The 19,231-nt window shown below is 42.8% G+C and overlaps 1 protein-coding gene across 14 annotated transcripts in view; it reads left to right on the top strand.

Moving 5' to 3' along the window:
- The window catches only part of LOC139364866 (nuclear factor 1 X-type), a 153,579-nt gene that overhangs the window by 11,748 nt on the left and 122,600 nt on the right, over nucleotides 1–19,231 (top strand). For 6 of the 14 annotated variants that reach the window (XM_071102036.1, XM_071102030.1, XM_071102027.1 and 3 more), the window contains exon 3: nucleotides 2,838–2,873. The exons of the other annotated variants lie outside the window; for them this stretch is intronic. In XM_071102036.1, the coding sequence (XP_070958137.1) occupies nucleotides 2,838–2,873 (36 nt within the window). The remainder of the gene's footprint in view (nucleotides 1–2,837; nucleotides 2,874–19,231) is intronic. 14 annotated transcript variants of the gene reach the window in all.

Below are 19,231 nucleotides of genomic sequence, written 5' to 3'. Positions count from 1 at the left end.
TTAAAACTGGAGAGTTGATCAGGTAACCGTTTCAAAATCTACATGATCTTTTTTTAAATCAAGAATTCAAGACATGTTTTTGGAAAGCTTCTCTTTTTCTATTTTATGAAATAATAGTCTATTTGTCCTGGAGGAAAGAGAGTGTTAACATGTTTATCAATACAACGTGTAGAGTACATGTATGCCTGTTGTAACTTTTTCAGAGATGTGGTCAATGGATTGTAACAAAAAGGTGCATTGCACAGTCATAAGAACTTAAACAGTTAGTTATTTAGTTTATGGATGTGTTTACTTTGAAAGCATCATGTGTATTAGTAATCGTCCTATATGAACAGTGATTTAAGGTCAGGCTCGATTCTAAAATGGCCAAATATCACACATCATTGCTTAACTTTTTTGGACTCACCAAGAACCCTAAATATATGAGGTTCAGTAACTATTCATTTATGACTTATGTGCAATATCATTACTCTTGGAACTGGAATTTTCCTTAGCTTGACAAAGTAACTTGGAGGGAAGCACCAGAGAAAGCTCTGCTTGAAGTTGTACTGTCAACAGTATATGTTCACAGATAAATGTGACATACAACAGGGGTTTTTGAGCCCACTGACTGAAAATATTTTATATTTTAGCAATACAAACCCTCATAATATAAACCTACAAAGTTCCTTGGCCTAAACTGAATCGCGAGGCACCCATCATTTAACTCTGCATCAATATATACCTGGTTCTGCAAAAACATTGTAGTGGTCTGCTGCTCTTCTTTCTATGCATTTCTGTGTAGATTGTTTGTTCTTTATGGATTCTTTAGAAAGCCATGCCTTTTTCTGCGTCCAAAATAGAATGGTTGTTGATATTATCTGCAATTCTATGACTCTCCTAACCGGTGGCATAACTGTTGGAAATCTATTCCTATAAAGCAAACTTGTTTAGCCCTTGGTTTCACTGGACAGTAGACTGCCAAGGCCTGTGTGATGCGTAGTTTATTCCTGATTTTACAGTGTTGTATTAAAACAATTTTACTTCCATGCCTCTGACTCCTGTTACAGAGGCAGAGAGGGTGTTTTTCTCAGTTGCGGGCACGGCCAGTAGTCTGTTTCCATTTAAAACTGTAGAATGATCATATGTTGTTCTCTATTCTACTCCCAGATTGACAGAAAAAGACAAATCTGATTTGAATACTTTTTTTAGAAGTGGATATATATTGGAAGAGAGGGTCTTGTACTTTTTAGGCCACACGGGTCTAAATTAATTAAATGCAACTGAGAAAGAAAATAGGCCCACATATTTAGAAATTATGGAATATGGGACTTTATCAGATGCACAGAGAGGAATCTCTATATAGACTCGAACTTTTCTCTCCAACAGTTAAGCAGTTTACACATCTAGCTTAATTTGTTAATGCATATTTATTTACAGTGTTTCTGGAATTGATACATGTTGTAATTATTTTACTAAAGCGGTTATACGGCAGTATGAAAAGAAAATAAAGCTTGATAGAGCCAGAATTTTTGACAACAGAACTGACTGCACATTCCGCACGTGCTGCACATATGCAGAATAAAGCCCATAGGCTAAATCATTAGGACTGGATAAACTATATAAATATATTATTTAAAGCTATACATTGACTACATAGAGTTTGGTATGTTCATGCATTTTAGGGAGATATTCAACAAGATAACAGCTTTGTGCATTGCACTCGTCCAGCGTGCGTGGAGCTTGCGCCTCTCAGCCCAGCCCAAGACTCCTGCATTCCCGTCACTTCTGATGTGCCTCTTGTCTGCAGATGTAGACTCACATTTTTGTTTATTTAATTAAGGTTAATCATTTTTAAAAACGAGTTTGGACCTCGGATATGGCAACACAATATAAACAATCGAATAAATGATTAACAGTGGTAAAAGCCTTTCTGGAGACTGGCGAGATGGATGGGGTGGAATGGAGGCAAATTATGGAAAGCATTCAGAGGTTCGGATATACTTTATTCGTGTGTTACTTTATACATGTTTTATGATGTTATAAACATTACAATGTAAGCCCATACCAAAAGTATCCACAGCAGGTATGGAAATAGACTATACCAAATTCACCGTGTTGTGTGGCTGGCTGATATAGGCTATTGACTGAGCTATTAGACACCATTATCAGAATAGCGTTGCCTTTTCCAGTCTTGCAGCACTACACTCTTAGAAGAAAAGGTGCTATCTAGAACCTAAAAGGGTTATTCGGCTGTCGAGAACCCTTTGAAGAACCCTTCTGGTTCCAGGTACCTTTTGAGTTGCATTTAGAACCCTTTCCACAGAGGATTCTACATGGAACCCAGAATAGTTTTACCTGGAACAAAAAAGATTATCCTATGGGGACACCCGAATAACCCTTTTTTTTGTAAGAGTGTAGGCGTTTTTCATTTACGTCATAGGGACGTATAATCAAGCCAGATTAGATCAGTAAAGCAGAATTCAACACTTTTCTTCTCTACACAGTGGAGTATCCGTGATATTGAAAAATAAAAATGACATTGTTATTGTTGTTATAGTCATTGTTAGGCATAGACTATTGTTAGGCTATAACACGGAAGCATGGCATGCTTGGCTTGTTCCCATAAAGCGCACCAGGTCATAACCATTTTCTTTTCGCATTTGCCTAAGCCACTTCATGCTAATGACTTTGTGTATGCTCAAAAGTTTATACAATTAATAAAATGTGATCACCCTACATTATTCTTACTCGTACTACAGTTTAACATCCTCTTCTCTTTGCTCTTCTGCTCGCGGGACGGTGACCCCTGCGCGGGAATGCTTTTCACACCTCTTAACACCCTCGCGACACTAAAGTATTGCACTACTCACCTTCTAAACAATCCATTAGTGGTAAGTGTTGCCCTATTATATTTTAATGTGTGTTATATACATTTTATTAGGCATTGTTATCATAGTTTGTTGAAGCCCATATTTCTTTCTTTTTTTTTTTACTCAAAATTTTAAAAACCTTAATCTTATTGAAAGGAAGCATAATTTGCTAAATGCATTTCCCACACGTTCATACTTTCTTGAAAAGCAGTCAAGGCCCGTTTTTTCTAGACAACTCACTGCTAGTCAAATCACTTTTGCTGTCGGCCTGAAGTCCTACTAAGTTATTTAAAAAGCTTAACATACATAAACCAAAGGTTAACTGCGGAGAAAGAGCAAGATGGCTATTTAATACAGTTTTGTTATGGGCCTAATTTCTGCAGTTTGTAGCCCAGCAGCACCGATTGGCCCGAAAGTAGCCTACTAGCCGTCTATTCAAGCAGATAGGCCTAATGTTTAGCAAAAGTAAGTCACATAATTTCATGATGTCATCTAAAATTTGCTAACTTGTTGCCCTGGAAATGTATCTTGCTTTTCCCATTTTCATGCAATTAACCCTTGAGTGGCAAACCCAAAATGTTTTACCATAAACCCATTATTTGCATGCATATTTGAGACAGAAAGACTAAACATATATTTGTAGATTTTAGAAACAATTTAGTCCTAAGGAACATATTTCTTGTTGCAAGTCATCTTTGTATTGCAGATCATTAAATAATTCATCTTTGTCTTAATTACCTCCATGGATACATTTGTGGCTTAATCACGTGCCTAAATTATCCTAAATTATGTTAGGCCTAAGTGAGTATGTATTACTGTGTGTTGCTGCATGAATATAGACAAATATAATCTATGTCATTATCAGTTGTTAACAGGCATGGTGTTTTGAATAAAAACATATTCCACTGAAACCTTCTTGTAGACATTTTGTGAGGCGGCCTTCCGATCTCTCCTCACCCCTACCCCTCCTCTTCTCCTCTCCCCTCCTCCACTCCCTCCTCCTCCTCTCCTCACCCCTCTCCTTACAACCTCTCCTCACCCATACCCCTCCTCTCCTCTCCCCTCCTCCACTCCCTCCTCCTCCCCTCCTCCACTCCCTCCTCCTCCTCTCCTCACCCCTCTCCTTACAACCTCTCCTCACCCATCCCCCTCCTCCTCCTCCCTCCCCCTCCTCCACCCCTCTCCCTCCTCCACTCCCTCCTCCTCCCCTCCTCCACTCCCTCCCTCTCCTCACCCCTCCCCTCACCCACTCCAACCTCTCCTCCACCTCACCCCTCCCCTACTCTAACCTCTCCTCCACCTCCTCCTCTCCCCCCTCCTCCTGTCCTCTCCCCTCTCTCTCCCCAGGCCTGGAAAATGAATTGGAACAGCTGTTCAGGGGATTAAAATCTGATGGAACCACAGTCTGAATAAACAGAAATGTTGGATTTTTTGAATTAAAGACACACACACACACACACACACACACACACACACACACACACACACACACACACACACACACACACACACACACACACACACACACACATACACACACACACACACCAGAACCTTCTGTCCTATGTCTGAATGTGATTAGGCAGCTGTGTGGTTATCACTGGATTAGCCTATGTTACAGGATCCACAGTTTTTAGGCTGAATGGCAATTATGTTTTATACTGATTTTTAAGAGGCATTCGGACAGCACTGACTGTGGTTAATCTATGGGGCAAAAACAAATACCCAAAGTGTAGTGCTCCAAAACACAGAATTGCAGTGGGAAGAAAATTAGGCCTTCATGCCTTTTATAGAATTTCTATGGCGGACATATTGAATTATAATATTACTATACTTGAGTTCAGTTGTGCGGAGAGCAAGCCCCCTGCCCTGCAGTAAAGCCAATCAGAAGGATGCAAAGAATGTATGTAGTCTGATAGTGCTTTTCTGATTGGTGTGGAATATAGCCATTGGCGTGAGCCAGTAGAAAAATAACCCCTGTGTTCCAGACAGCCCAAGTCAGTAATGAATTTAATGGATATGTGAACATTATTATGTTCTCCTCCTCTATCCCTAGTTGAAGGTTGGAGTTACGGTGAAACCGGAGTCCCCTATTGGCCCTGTAGGTGTCGTGGCAGCGGGTGGCTCTTTTCCCCATCATGTAAAGGGGACACCGGCAGGCCAGAATGCCAGAAGTTCACAGGGACATTGTGTTCCCTTTACTTATTCATTCCTACCAGGCCACCACCACCACCGGCGGCCTCAAGTCTCCTTTGGTGGTTGGTTGGTGGTTGGTGGAGTTGGCAAATTCAAACAGCCATAAACAATGAGGTGGCAAAGCCCTAGTCTCTGTAATCACAGATTTGGGCTGGCTGGTGGCTGGTGCTGTTATCTATTCCTCAGGGAGGAGGTACTGTGTCCTGGACCTAGAGATGCCCCGACGTGTTAACATTTAATGAACATATCAATAATATTTAAAGGACATATCAAGGTTTTGTTGATAAATGTTTTTGAACATTTTCCATCAGACTTTGTAAGTCCAAGATGGGGGCACTGTTGTATCTCCCAAAAAATTCTGTCTATTTTATGTAGAATTCAGTACACTGTGTGATGGGGAAGACAAAGACTGGATGAATTGGATGTATTTTGGCAAGAGGGAATATAGATTTGAATTAAGTACCATGTAGTTTTTATCTCAAGCTGCATGCAGAAAAGCCCAAACCAACTGAGTCTCATTCAGTATCTGCACAGCTGTCCTAGCATCCGTGGAGAATGGATTCCTATTGCTATTGCCATGGGAGTCTCCAGCCAAGAAGAATAGGAGGATATCCAGTGTGTGTGCAGAGAGAGTGGGGTGTGTGTGTGTGTGTGTGTGTGTGCGCGCATGCATGCGCCACACTGCCGTCTCCACCCTCCTGCCTTTCCCTTCGCTCATGTCAACCCTGGAATGGATTATGCTTTGGCAGAACCCTGGCAATGCCTTCAGCCCCAGTGTGGTTCTGTGGTCGCTGATATGTTGTGCTGTTGCCATGGCTACAGAACACACACACACACAAGCGCAAATCACATAATTGAGCTAGAATATACATAGGCACACACAAATACTTTTGTACAATATGGGAGAGAGAAGGGGCTCAAGTGAAAATGTGTCTTTCCCCTACAAATCAACAGAGGGAAGGATCCCAGCTCTGTCGGAGCTGTGGGCAATAAGGCAGCTGCATGGGATGGACTGACACGTTGGTACAGTATGTGCTTTCCATGATTAGTCATGAATCTAAAGAGTGGAGCACCTATTATCACCTATTATCTAATATTTAGACCACTGACTGTCGACAACTAGTTTGTCTGGGAGTGAGAGGATATGGTGAGGTTGTTGGTATTTGTGTAAGAGAGGGCGTTGCAGCTTGGGTTTGCAGAGATAGGCATGCCTTGGTGTGGTAGCTAGAACACGTTGTTATTTTGACAGTTGAAAAGGTCTACAGTATTTTGTTCTTATTTCCTTTGCCATTTATTTCTCACCATGCAGCATTCTCTCTGTTCTCTACCCATCCCCTGTGGAGTGTTAGTGTGAGGGAGATGATACGTCCTAGTGTTTTTGCCTGATGGGCCCTATCTCAGAGGGCATCGGTGAGATATGCAGACCTCACCCACTAGCACTCTGTCACACTACTAGGTTTGTAGTGGGGTGTAATGGCAGTTTGAATTGCAAAGTGCCACACAATTCAGAATTGAGGGGATTGTATGGAGTTTAATAACACTGAGGGAGTCTGTTCTAGACATAAATGTAGACTCCTGTGTCCCAAGTCTATCAGTAGTGGTGTTGTATTTGATTTATAAGTGATTTATAAAAGCAGGTGGATGTGCTTTTAATATCAAATACCTCAAAATGTTTTGGATTTGTTTCTCTCACACGGAGCATAAACTTCACATAAAGTGTGTGATTGGTAATATGAGAAAAAGCATGGAGACCCATTGTTTTGGCATGTCACAGGTCAGCAGCAGAGAGCTGCTGCTGCTCATTGACACCCCACTGAAGGTCACTACAGTAGGGGGCTGTTGTTTGTTATGGAGGTGGGGACAGCAGTCTGGTCTCTGACCTCAACTCCCACTGATCTAAATATATAGACCCCTCATTACATTGCTGCTGGATTCATCTGTATGAAATCTGAGATCTATCTACCCCTCTGCCTCCCTCTCGCTCTCTCTCTCTCCCTACCAGACACAAACACACTCATAACCAAGCATGCACAAGCTCACACAAATATGTTGCAAACTTACCTATAAATCGGTAATATCTCCACATCTATTTTAACACACCCATCCAAAACACACACAGTATGTGAGTGAAAACAGACACACGTACATGCACATTCAAACCCTCTCAGGCTTTATGCATTATGCATTAATGGACACATACACTGGCAAACACACACGCTCAAACACTTCCCACACCTGCACACACTTAAGCACGAGGCGCAGGTGTGCATTCTCGACTCTCCCTTGTCAGTCTGGTGCCGACCGTCAAAATCTCGGCCAGCACCACTAGACCAGAGTGATGATTGGGGAGGTGGTGTTGGTGGGGGAGGAGGGGGGCTGTTGTGTTGCCAGCGTACCATGTGTGCCAGCTCCTCGACTGACTCCTAACCCATATGGCACTTCACTCCCTAACCTCCCCCAAATCTGACTGTGGAAACATACTGCATTAGCACTTCTCCCTGCACCTGGCTGTGGCTGAAGAGACAATTATGTACATTAGCGGACAACTGCAAAATACCTCATCTCACAACAACCAATGGGTGGGGTGGGGGGTGGGGGGGGTAGTTTAGGTTAGGGTAGTTGTAAAGTGAAGACGTCACCCAATGACGTCACATTGTTCTCATGTAATGTTGCCATTTTGCAACTCTTTCCGATGAGCAGGTGAATCAAGGTGAACGTTCATTTGTGGGTTTTGGCTCAATTAATGACACTACTTTAATCTTGTTTGCTGTTTGTAAAACCTCATTGAGTTCGTGTGTTGAAATAGAATCAGTTTTGTTTTTCTAGCCTAGGGTGTGATGAATGCAGCCGTGAGTTGGAACCTGATTACTCCGATCCTCAATAAGATTACCAATCTGAAAATGATCACTTAAAGATGAAAAATGAACATCGGAGTAAACAATATGTTTTGCTTACATATTTTCATCAGGAATGAGAATGATCTTCATCGGGTTAAATGGAGCATTTAATGGGTTAAACTTGGAGGGAAGGAGTTTTCCTGTCTTCGGGACGGGTGGAGGAGCATTGACGTTTGGATGCTAACAACCCCTCAAGTGAAGCTGTAACAAAAGGGCTTGTAACCTTATTTCAAGAGCTGCAAAAAAACACAAGTTAAAAGGAAAAAAAGTTAGAGAGACAGGGGATCATAAACAACAATATCAGTATCTTAGGCTGGCATGGCTGCACATCTGTAGGTCTCAGTTTCTTTCTTTCTTTCTTTCTTTCTTTCTTTCTTTCTTTCTTTCTAGCTCTCTAGCTCTCTAGCTCTCTAGCTCTCTCTGTCACTCTGTCTGTGCTGTTTGGCCACCTGGTCCAGCGAGGAATTGCTGTCACCCTGGGAACAAAGCACTGCAGCTCTCTCCTCAGAGCAGGAAGTTGGGCCCTGGCCAGTGGTGGAAAATCAATACGCATAATATAACATGAACTCTGAGGAGGACTAGCAGCTATGAGCAAACACAGCGTGTGTGTGTGTGTGTCCTGAGATTCTTGTGAGGTTCTGCTGGCTGTGGCTGTAGGACATACTGAGAGTAGTGTGGAGAGCAGGTCAGGGCCCTTGGTAGTAGTCGAACACAAATAACTGCTGGTACTCCTCTATGTGGAAAAGGTATCCACTGTACTCTGAATTGAACTTCACTTTTGGGGCTTTGAAAATTACTTCAAGCCAGAGTGTTGCTTTTGACATGGAAACTTTTCAATGTGAGTGGAAAATGTTATATGTCACCACTCACCAGGTTCAATGGGGGACGTCATGACATCACTGTTGTAGCTCAAGGAACTGTGTCCCAACTCGAACAATGTTTTCACAAAGTGGGAAAAAGCTTCTCCTTCAAACATATGCAGGAGTTTAGAACACCAGCGTTGCTTTGCTCCTTGTTTAGCCCTTTCCCATACTTAATAAGACGTCTGCTTGTTTGAGGTATAATTTCTTTTAAAGCACTTTCTCATGTGACCACTCACGATCTGAATGGAGAAACAATGTGCTTTTGTCATGGTCTTAGTTTTTAGTGCTTTGTTGAAAAGAGAATGAGGAAAAAACTACAACTCCTGTCTAAAGTGTCAAGTTTATGTTAGTCTTTTTGGCACAGGATGTCTTGAGAATAACCTTGTACAACCCAAACACATATCATTATCGTCATCAGTTAAGTTACTTTTTTTCCATCTGCAGCATATTATAGGGACTGTCAAATCTAGACATGATGGACCATCCAATAGTATTGAATATCTACATCAAATCCCTACACGTTTGTTTTCATTTGTCATGTCATGTCTTTTCCATTACCCAAATAAGGATAGTTCCCGACTTGGAGTTAGGACTCTTGTGGGGACCGCAATTCCCTGTATGTCCCAGTCATGCTACTAAAATGTATGATAAATGTGAGTAGGAATGGCTTAGGCGGTTGCAGAGGTGTACATTATAGTGGGGTTTTAAGTGAAAGATTTATGTACAGGGGCCTCCCGGGTGGCGCAGTGGTTAAGGGTGCTGTACTGCAGCGCTAGCTGCGCCACCAGAGACTCTGGGTTGGCGGGCCGGGCGCAGTGCGCGCTAACCAAGGTTGCCAGGTGCACGGTGTTTCCTCCGACACATTGGTGCGGCTGGCTTCCGGGTTGGATGCGCGCTGTGTCGCGGAAGGTGTTTTTTTGCAGCTCTTGAAATAAGGTTACAAGCCCTTTTGTTACAGCTTTACTTGAGGGGTTGTTAGCATCCAAACGTCAATGCTCCTCCACCCGTCCCGAAGACAAGAAAACTCCTTCCCTCCACGTGACCGCCATTGACAATGCTCCAAAGGGTTGAGCCACTCAAAAGTTTCCAATTTAATGGCTCCTTCCGCGACATTTCAAGCTAGCCGTGGAGTGAGCTTACGGCACGTCCTTAAAGCCGTTACAATTGCATAGGACATGTTTGAGCCTGAGGGATTTAAAGTAGATGTTTCAGTGAGCATTCAAGGGCAATGTGCATCCATCTTTAAAATCTAAAACATTTGCAGCAGCAACTGCTCAAAGTAAAAACAATCAAGGAGAAGAGAGTCTGTGTTTGGGCAATACAGTAGTTTGGTTAGCGCTCCAAGCAATTCTTTTAACTAATGTGATTTGTTCGATTTTCTTCCCCCCATCAATCAACACGGTGCATATTTACTGTAACTGAGCTCTATGTATATTTGAGAAAGACTCTTTATAGCCATGGCTGGTTGTATTCTCTCCTTGGAAGCGGAGTGTGATTAAAACAGACAATATAAGCGTATTGTATTTCCTAGGGGACAGGAAGGAATGTGAATGCATCATAACCATATTACTCTAGTTAGGAACTGTTTCTGTTGCCAAGTCAGTGGATACATGGGATACCCTCCCTAACAGTGGCTCTGCACAAACAGACAGAACCCAACCCAACTCCAACCAAAAACAGCCCACAGAAAGAAGTTTGCCTCCTCCGAACCATTTGACATTTTTTTGTTGTGAGAGAGAGAAGCATGTCGCTGGTGGGACTTTGGCCGGTACAATCCCTCCACTGTTAAAACAATGCTGCAGTTGTCTTCCATAACCTAATTACTCCCTCCAGGGGGAGAAAGGCAACAGCACAAAATCCCAGAGTTAGGGGTTCTGATCTCCACTCTGAAAGAAAAGGCCTCATTCATTTCCCTCCACCACACAGACGGTCTGTTTTTCATTGGTCTAGGATTGGGTTGAGTTTAATCGTTTAATTACAAACTATCATGATATTGGAGTATAAAAGCTCTGTTTTATTTGGAGTCTGCTCCGTGATCTCTTATGAGAATGAGGAGCACTTTCTGTATTACGCCTGGTAAAACTAGTTGGGGTTTTGATTGAGGTCATTTGAACATATCTGACCTCTTGTCCTATGCCCATAATGTGTTGGAGCTGGAGACTAATCAGGATATCACTGTTGTCATGCTCTTGTTGATACAGGCAGACAGATACTGTAAAGGCACACAGAACTAACATGTCTTTCAGGTGCAACTTTTCTGTACAGCAGGCTAGGGAAAAAAATAAAACATTGTTCCCTCTTTGTTTTTCATCACCTCCATCATGTACTACCACTGGAAGGTTGCTGAAACGTTATTACAGTAATTGAACACAAGGAAGTCGCTACAGGAAGAAGGGAAAGGGACGTGGGCAGTAGCGTTTACCAATAGGACAACAGTGTTCATGTCTCTCACTCCCCAGAACATCACACACCTCCTATTTCATTGGTTTTATTTATTTGTTTATGCAGACTCAGAAAATCAGAGCTGCCATTGTATGAAACAAGGCAAGTTTACCATTGGATAGCCTTTTTTCTCAACTCAGTCTGCTTAAAGAAGTATCTGCATTTGGTTATCTGGGGCTTTTCCTTCTATTATGTGGCACAGGCTTATAAACACAGAATAAATGAGTCATGATCTTCACATTCATTGACCAGAAGACTTTATGAGGATTTCTTTGGTTGACTTTGGCATGAATACAATTCATCTGTGTATTAGTTCAGCCCCACACAAATTCAGTTTGGTAACATTAGCTTTTAAGTGTAAGTTTTCTTTGTTGTCAGTTGGTTCATGTAAATATAAGGGGTATGCTCTGATACAGTTAGTGCCTATACAGTATGTCCATGTAGGCTTACTCTATGAACAGGCCACACAAGGAGATCAGACAGTGGTGTGTCTCTGTGAGTGTTTGAGTTGCTTTCCTGTGCTCTGTGTGGCTGTGTCCGGCGTGTGTGGACCCCGGCCCTCATTGTCGGCATCCTCAACGTTCTTCCGCCCTAGAGGGGACGGCAGCAGAGGAAGCTTAACTTTGCTGACATGAAGGAGGCTCTTCCTTCAGTCTCTCTACTGGTTGATTAACCCTCTCTGTCTACCTGTCTGGGACTAACCACTGGGACTAACCATGAAGCACGTCTGGGATTCTAATCTCATGTTTGGTTCACTGCAACAACGACAAAGATGACGATAGTACCATTATTACACAGTTATGATTTTATTTCAGATATATAGACATTATGCTTGAATGTAAATCGCATTAATGCACTTTCTCGAATCTCAAAGAGAACATTATTTTATTTATTGTTTTACATCTATGAAACAAGAAACAAACAAGTACCTGTCTTGTCTATTAAAATACCTTCCATACTTTCCCCTGGATGATGAAAGGGAATTGAGTCATTATCACGTCAATGACTGCTAGATAATGGTACCTGTGGGTTATGTGAAGCGGCTCTATTTAATATCATCACATGAATCATTTTCAACTCTTCTCTCCCTCTGTCTCTCCTCCCTTTTAACCTCTCCCTCTCTCTCTCTCCCCCCACCCCTTTTAACCTCTCTCACACACACACTTTCTCTCTTTCTCTGTCTTAGCAGAGGCAGTCCTTTATCAGACCAATTGCAGACACACCTACAGGAGTGTCCATGAGCCACACCTCTCTATTAAACATACCCCCATTTGTGTAATTTGCCCTCAGCAGTAGTAAAACAAAGTACAGGGTGTTTTGGCCTTACTCAAGAACCGTGCAGGTGTGACTGACTGCAGATCAGCAGGCCTCATGGAGGACTCGGAAGCAAGAGTCTAATAGCTGGTTCTCAGTTTCCTCATGTGAGAGAGAATGGTAGAGAGATAGAAACATAGAGACAGAGGGGGGAGAGAAGGGCACAGACATGGAGGGTGAGACAGTGGGGGTTGTGAGTTTGGGATGGTGGCAAAGCATTTGCATAAAGGACAGGGCAGTGTGCCCGGCTGTGGAAAGGGTTGGCATCACGCCTCACCGACTGGCAGAGGGAAGACTGAAGAGAGAGAGAAAAAAATGAGAGATGGAGAAAGACAGAGGGGGGGGGGGGGGTAAATTTAGTCAATAGTGCATCCCTTGTTCAGAAAGAGGAGGGCCCTGGCTGTTGGCAGGAGAGCTGGATAAATCTCTAGTTTGATTGTGTGCTAGATTGCCCCTTTATTTATTTGATTGCAAAGCGTTCAACACTCTGCAAGAGTAGTGTGCTTCCCTGTTTGTGCATGTGTGAGTTTTTTGTGCAAGCCATGATTGTCTCCTCACATGTTTCTCAGTCTATATTTATATGTAATCAGTACAGCTTGCAATTTAGAGTGGCTTGTAAAATGCTAACTGTTCCCAAGCCTAAAGCACACTAGTAACCTAGCCAATGCAATACTAAATTCTAATTTACTGCATAGGCAAAAATATATCTTCAAGACAAATGGACCACAAAACAGACAAGGAGACCGAGCCATTTGCTGGTGGCCTCTCCCTGCCCTCCAATCAAAATACGCCCAGTCCAAAGTGGGCTCCGCCCCCACAGACATCATTTCACGGGTCTGGCTCAATCAGAGAGGACCCCAGAGTCACAATGCTGCAGCCGCACTGGCTGCACTACTGATGATGTCATAGTAGTAGAGAGTGAAAGGGACAATTGTCTAGCATGGGTTTGTTATTTCTGTCCCTGGGTATGACTAGCTTGTTACCCATAAAGCCTGTAGTTACGACGGAGACTGTAATGATGCGTCATTCTGTACTCTTGGGGCATATGTGTTTTTTAATTACTAGACATCCCTTTGATTTCTTATCCTGCACTGTTTGAAAGTGGAATAAAGCCCTTTAGCTTAGTTAAGCAGCAAGTTAACACATGAACGTGAGATCCCTCTTTTCATGTAGTGTTGAGATTCTGAATCAAAAGGACATGTAGTGTTGAGATTCTGAACCAAAAGGACATGTAGTGTTGAGATTCTGAATCAAAAGGACATGTAGTGTTGAGATTCTGAACCAAAAGGACATGTAGTGTTGAGATTCTGAATCAAAAGGACATGTAGTGTTGAGATTCTGAACCAAAAGGACATGTAGTGTTGAGATTCTGAATCAAAAGGACATGTAGTGTTGAGATTATGAACCAAAAGGACATGTAGTGTTGAGATTCTGATCCAAAAGGACATGTAGTGTTGAGATTCTGATCCAAAAGGACATGTAGTGTTGAGATTCTGAATCAAAAGGACATGTAGTGAGTTCTATTTAGACTGCGGAACGTTGTTCAGATCTCTGAGCTCTGGAATGAGTCACAATGCTCATACAAATTAAAGTTCTCCCAACTACATGAATTGGGCCATAGAGATAACAGACTAGGCAATGTGCTATGAATTAAATCAGGCCCTATCAAGTTAAAAAATACTTTAGATTTCTGAAAACAACTTTGCTTCTTGTGACGGACATGTTCAGTGAGCTGCCAAGTAAATTGTCATCAGCCATATATTTTAGCCTCGCAGACCATCGTTTGTGGGATTGTTACCAGGGTTTAAGGAGATGAATTGAGATTTAATTGGTGAATGGAACTGTGGACGTTATTTTCTGTGATGAATACATTTCAATTTCAATTCACAACGCCAGAACTGATTGCTAAACAGTCCTTCCTTTAGTGTAATCATGTCCTCCAGAGGTTCAGTGTTTCTTAATGGAGGTCGACAGACGCTGGGTAGCTGCGGCCCATCGACGGCTCTCTGAGGAGATAAACATGTTGTCTGGTGCAGAGTCAGCCAGCCTGTCACAGCACGGCGAGCCGCCAGCACCGTCACTGAAAGCAGGGCGGTGGTTTCCCTATTCAACTAAACATTCTTTCTAGACAGCGGCGTGGGGCTAGGGGGAAGAGGAGGGGGGGAGGGTGAGGTTCAAGTGGAAACCTCAAGTGCTACTACAGTCCCGCCATGAAGTCAGACCTTGTGGTGACATGCCTTGTCCTCTGTACAGTAGGCGCCTCACCTGTTTTAAAGGGCCTACTCACTAGTATGACATCATTAGCCATCATCAGTATTGTTCTCTATGTAAACATACTCATGTACTGCTAAATTTGTTTAGTATATTTTCCTGCACACCCTGTCAATAATATCCCATCGTTTCTCTGGAACACGAAACAAGTTTCAGCCTGTGTTATAACTAAAGGCAGAATATCAATTTGATATCTCTGTACACGATTACAAAAACAAAATGGTTTAGATCAGTGGGTTCACCTGGATCTCAATGTTTTCAGAAAGGTTTCAAGTCTTCAAGTCACACCAAAATGTTTTAATGTTAATTCAGGCCGGTGCTGTTTGCTTAATGATCCTTGGCTTGATTTGTTCTTTAAAGCTCAAGATAAATCTTCTGGGGAGTCTATTGGAACCATACCTCGATATCTAACACAGCTTCATGAGTACTCCAGTCAACTATGTGCAGTGTGATATAGATGTCAGTGGTACTGTAGAGTGGGCTGAGGAGAGGTGGTGGTAGTACTAGCCCCTGCAGTAGCATGGCGTGGCTGTAAGGTGACGACCCTGCGTGGGGCTGGAATGTGCCGTGCGTGCCTCCCTCTGATGGCTCCCAGGCCAATCCTGGGCCTGTGAGCATAACACACGCATCCACCACAAATTGCCTGCAGATTTTTCACACATAGTAACGCGCTGGTTTGTAAACTGAGATAATTACAACGAACGCTAGCGCTGCGCTTCAAAAGCCTTTACACATCACTTGCTTGCCCACAGAGAGAGTAAGATTGTGGGGAGGGTTTTAGCTTTTTTTCCCTTTAGGTCGAATTTTCACTCTCTCCTTATTTTTCTAGTTTCATGATTAACAGAAATGAAATACGCTGATTACAATGCAGAGTTACGAGGCTGGCACTGTACTCTCACTGTAGCCTACACTAATCACAATGGAGAGTTACGAGGCTGGCACTGTACTCTCACTGTAGCCTACACTAATCACAATGGAGAGTTACGAGGCTGGCACTGTACTCTCACTGTAGCCTACACTAATCACAATGGAGAGTTACGAGGCTGGCACTGTACTCTCACTGTAGCCTACACTAATCACAATGGAGAGTTACGAGGCTGGCACTGTACTCTCACTGTAGCCTACACTAATCACAATGCAGAGTTACGAGGCTGGCACTGCACTCTCACTGTAGCCTACACTAATCACAATGGAGAGTTACGAGGCTGGCACTGCACTCTCACTGTAGCCTACACTAATCACAATGGAGAGTTACGAGGCTGGCACTGCACTCTCACTGTAGCCTACACTAATCACAATGGAGTTACGAGGCTGGCACTGTACTCTCACTGTAGCCTACACTAATCACAATGGAGAGTTACAAGGCTGGCACTGTACTCTCACTGTAGCCTACACCAATCACAATGGAAAACACTGGAGGTAAATGGGGGGCTCAGTAGAGCTTTAGCCTATGTCCTCAATCCCGACAGAAATTAATTTTAACCCAGATGCGACAGCTGATAGTGAGGTATTGGGAGGTGAATGAATGGCACTGGTACTTACAGACATGAATGTGTTAAAACAGAGGATTGACAGGATTTCGGAAGAGATCAATAGGAAATTATGGGTGTTGGTGCGTGGGAGAACGTGCTGACTGACATCAGTGGGCCAGTGTCAGTGTTGGCATTTGCAGCCTTTGTCCCTGACTGACCTGCACCCTCAGAGCCGTGTAGAGACCGAACCCAAGGAGGGCATGCCAACGGGGGAAGGGGCAGACCAGACTGACATGCTTACCTGTGGCAGAAGCCAGGCAAGGACACACACCTACTACCCTCTGTGAATGGCAAAGCATGTATGAATGGCAACTTGAGTGTATATGCCACTTTATTAATATGACGTTCATGTCTGTGGATGTGTTGGTCATTTAGGGTCTATATGTTACATGTACGTAACGGCCCTAATGGGCCGTTCTGGCTCTTACTTACTTACTACTTAGGTTACATGTACATGTTTGCACATAAGTCTGTGCATATAATTTGGATGTCCCTGAAGTGATGGTGTGTTAGTACACTGGCATGCCTACGTGCCTGGGCTGGCATGGCACCCCCCTGCGGCCATGTGTCTCTCACTCACCCAGGAGCTGCATGTGTCTGCATGTGTCTGTCTGGCCTGGCTGACTAAGCCTCCACTGCCGCCCACCCTACCTCCTCTCCTCTGTGTGGCCCGGCAGGGTCAGGGTCTGCCAGCATCCAGGGTCAGGGTCTGCCAGCATCCAGGGTCAGGGTCTGCCAGCTTCCAGGGTCAGGGTCTGCCAGCATCCAGGGTCAGGGTCTGCTAGCATCCAGGGTCAGGGTCTGCCAGCATCCAGGGTCAGGGTCTGCCAGCATCCAGGGTCAGGGTCTGCCAGCATCCAGGGTCAGGGTCTGCCAGCATCCAGGGTCAGGGACACTCAGCTGGTCAGGGGAGGACAGCAGTGAGCCACACCAGGCCCACATCTCTCTAATGAAGAGACAGGCGCTCAGGTTATCCAGACAGACCGTGGCATAATTGGTCTAATGAGATGAGAATGAGTCCTGTGCTGCTCAGGTATCTTTCTACCATGGTTAATGGGTTGTCTGACAGAAGACTATGTTGTTGTGTGTATGGTCAGAAACATTTCAGATTGTTATATTTGGCAAAAACATTTGATACATTTTTATGCATCATCCTTTGTATTGTATTTTTGAAAATTGTATTCTGTTGTAAAACATGTGTAATACTGCAATGCATCTATTATCAAAATATAGACCTATAACCCAATGTTGTTAATGTATTCAGTTGAATTTTACATTTTTGAAAATTATTTAGAAATGTCATATAAAAAATGCATTTTGGGCGGTATTTTAAGGTCCGCCACTCCTTCGTCAGACGCAATTCTACTAGGAGAGCCTATTAATTGTAAGCAAGGCTATTGTGAAATTATTACATAGAACACAGTAACGGAAAGTTGATGATTGCATTTTTACCACAATGTTTTATAGAGACTGCAGTTGATTTCCTTTACTCTGCTAAATAGACCTATCCCACTGGGCAAAATCTGTTTGAATCAACGTTGTTTCCACGTCATTTCAATAAAATAATTCATTAAATGTGATGACGTTGAATCAACGTGGAAAACTGATTGGATTAGCAAAAAGTAATCAACGTAAGGGAATTTAGTATTTTTTTCACCCTATAATTACCCTATATTTTTTGTTGATTTAATAGTGAATTCACGTACTCAACCAAATGTAATTTAAAATTAGACGTTGAACTGACGTCTGTGGCCAGTGGGATGGGCCTGCCTGAAGTATGAGACAACCGCATATCTTATCTGGCCTTGACCTTAGTCAAGTGTCCATTTAAAATGTCGGATAATGAGCCCGATATTGCTTTTGAAAACACAGATACACTGTTTAATTTCATTGTTTGATTACCTTTATGAATTTGTATTATTCACATGTCGCTAACGCAGGATCACTGATAGGCTACCTGCCCCTTCTGTAAATGCTTTTAATGTAGAGTCCCTCCCCGTCGTCTACTCTGCTAATGGCCATCTATCTCTAAAGTAGCAGAGGTGTTCATTGGAGACCTCTCCACACCACTCTCACGTTGTGAGAGAAAAACAAACTTTATGTTTCAAGTGGATGATTCACAATATAGGTATCCAGCAAGTAATGACAATTACACCACCCGTCTGTTCTCAAAGTTAGAGAATAGGCTGCAAACTTCTTGCGCTCACCTCTGCTCTGCGTACAGGGACTCGCACGCTCTGTGGAACAAATCACACCCTGACATCGCTGTCCATGTTTCCCTAAAGCTAACGAATAAAACCCCTTCTGTATCCGATGCACACAAATGACATCCAAGTAGGCCTACTAAATGTTTTAAAAGAAAAATGGATTGTTGTCAAACGCGTAAATTAGCAAAGGTTTAATTTACTGTAGTTTACTCAACGTTGTGCTGCCTGCGCTCATTGCCTATTCTTTTTCAAAGAACGTTTCATTGCTGTCTTGGTGTAGGTTGGCACTAAATCAGACAATAAAAAAAAACGTCTTAACGGCTTAATAAAGGACTATTTGAAACTTGTTCAATTGACAGATTTTGTTGTAGTTAGTTGGAAAGGAGTGCTTAGACGAGATGTGAGTGTTTTACTCCCCTTCCCCTAGTCTTGGATATATTGTTTTAAGAACATTTACAAGAAGTTCACTGCAGATAATGATTATACAAAAGCACATTTCACATTATGTCGCTGAACAAATTCTTTAAATGTTTATACTAATGAAATTTCTCTTCAGGTTCGTTCAAAATTGGGTGGAAATCGGGTGTAAACGCCATTTACATTTTTATTGAAGTTCTGTTATTGTTAATATTTTGCCACCATAGATTATGCTTAACT

The sequence above is a fragment of the Oncorhynchus clarkii genome, chromosome 13 (genome assembly GCF_045791955.1).
Source record: "Oncorhynchus clarkii lewisi isolate Uvic-CL-2024 chromosome 13, UVic_Ocla_1.0, whole genome shotgun sequence".
Classification (NCBI taxonomy): Eukaryota; Metazoa; Chordata; class Actinopteri; order Salmoniformes; family Salmonidae; genus Oncorhynchus; species Oncorhynchus clarkii.
This window is presented reverse-complemented; position numbering and strand designations above follow the sequence as displayed.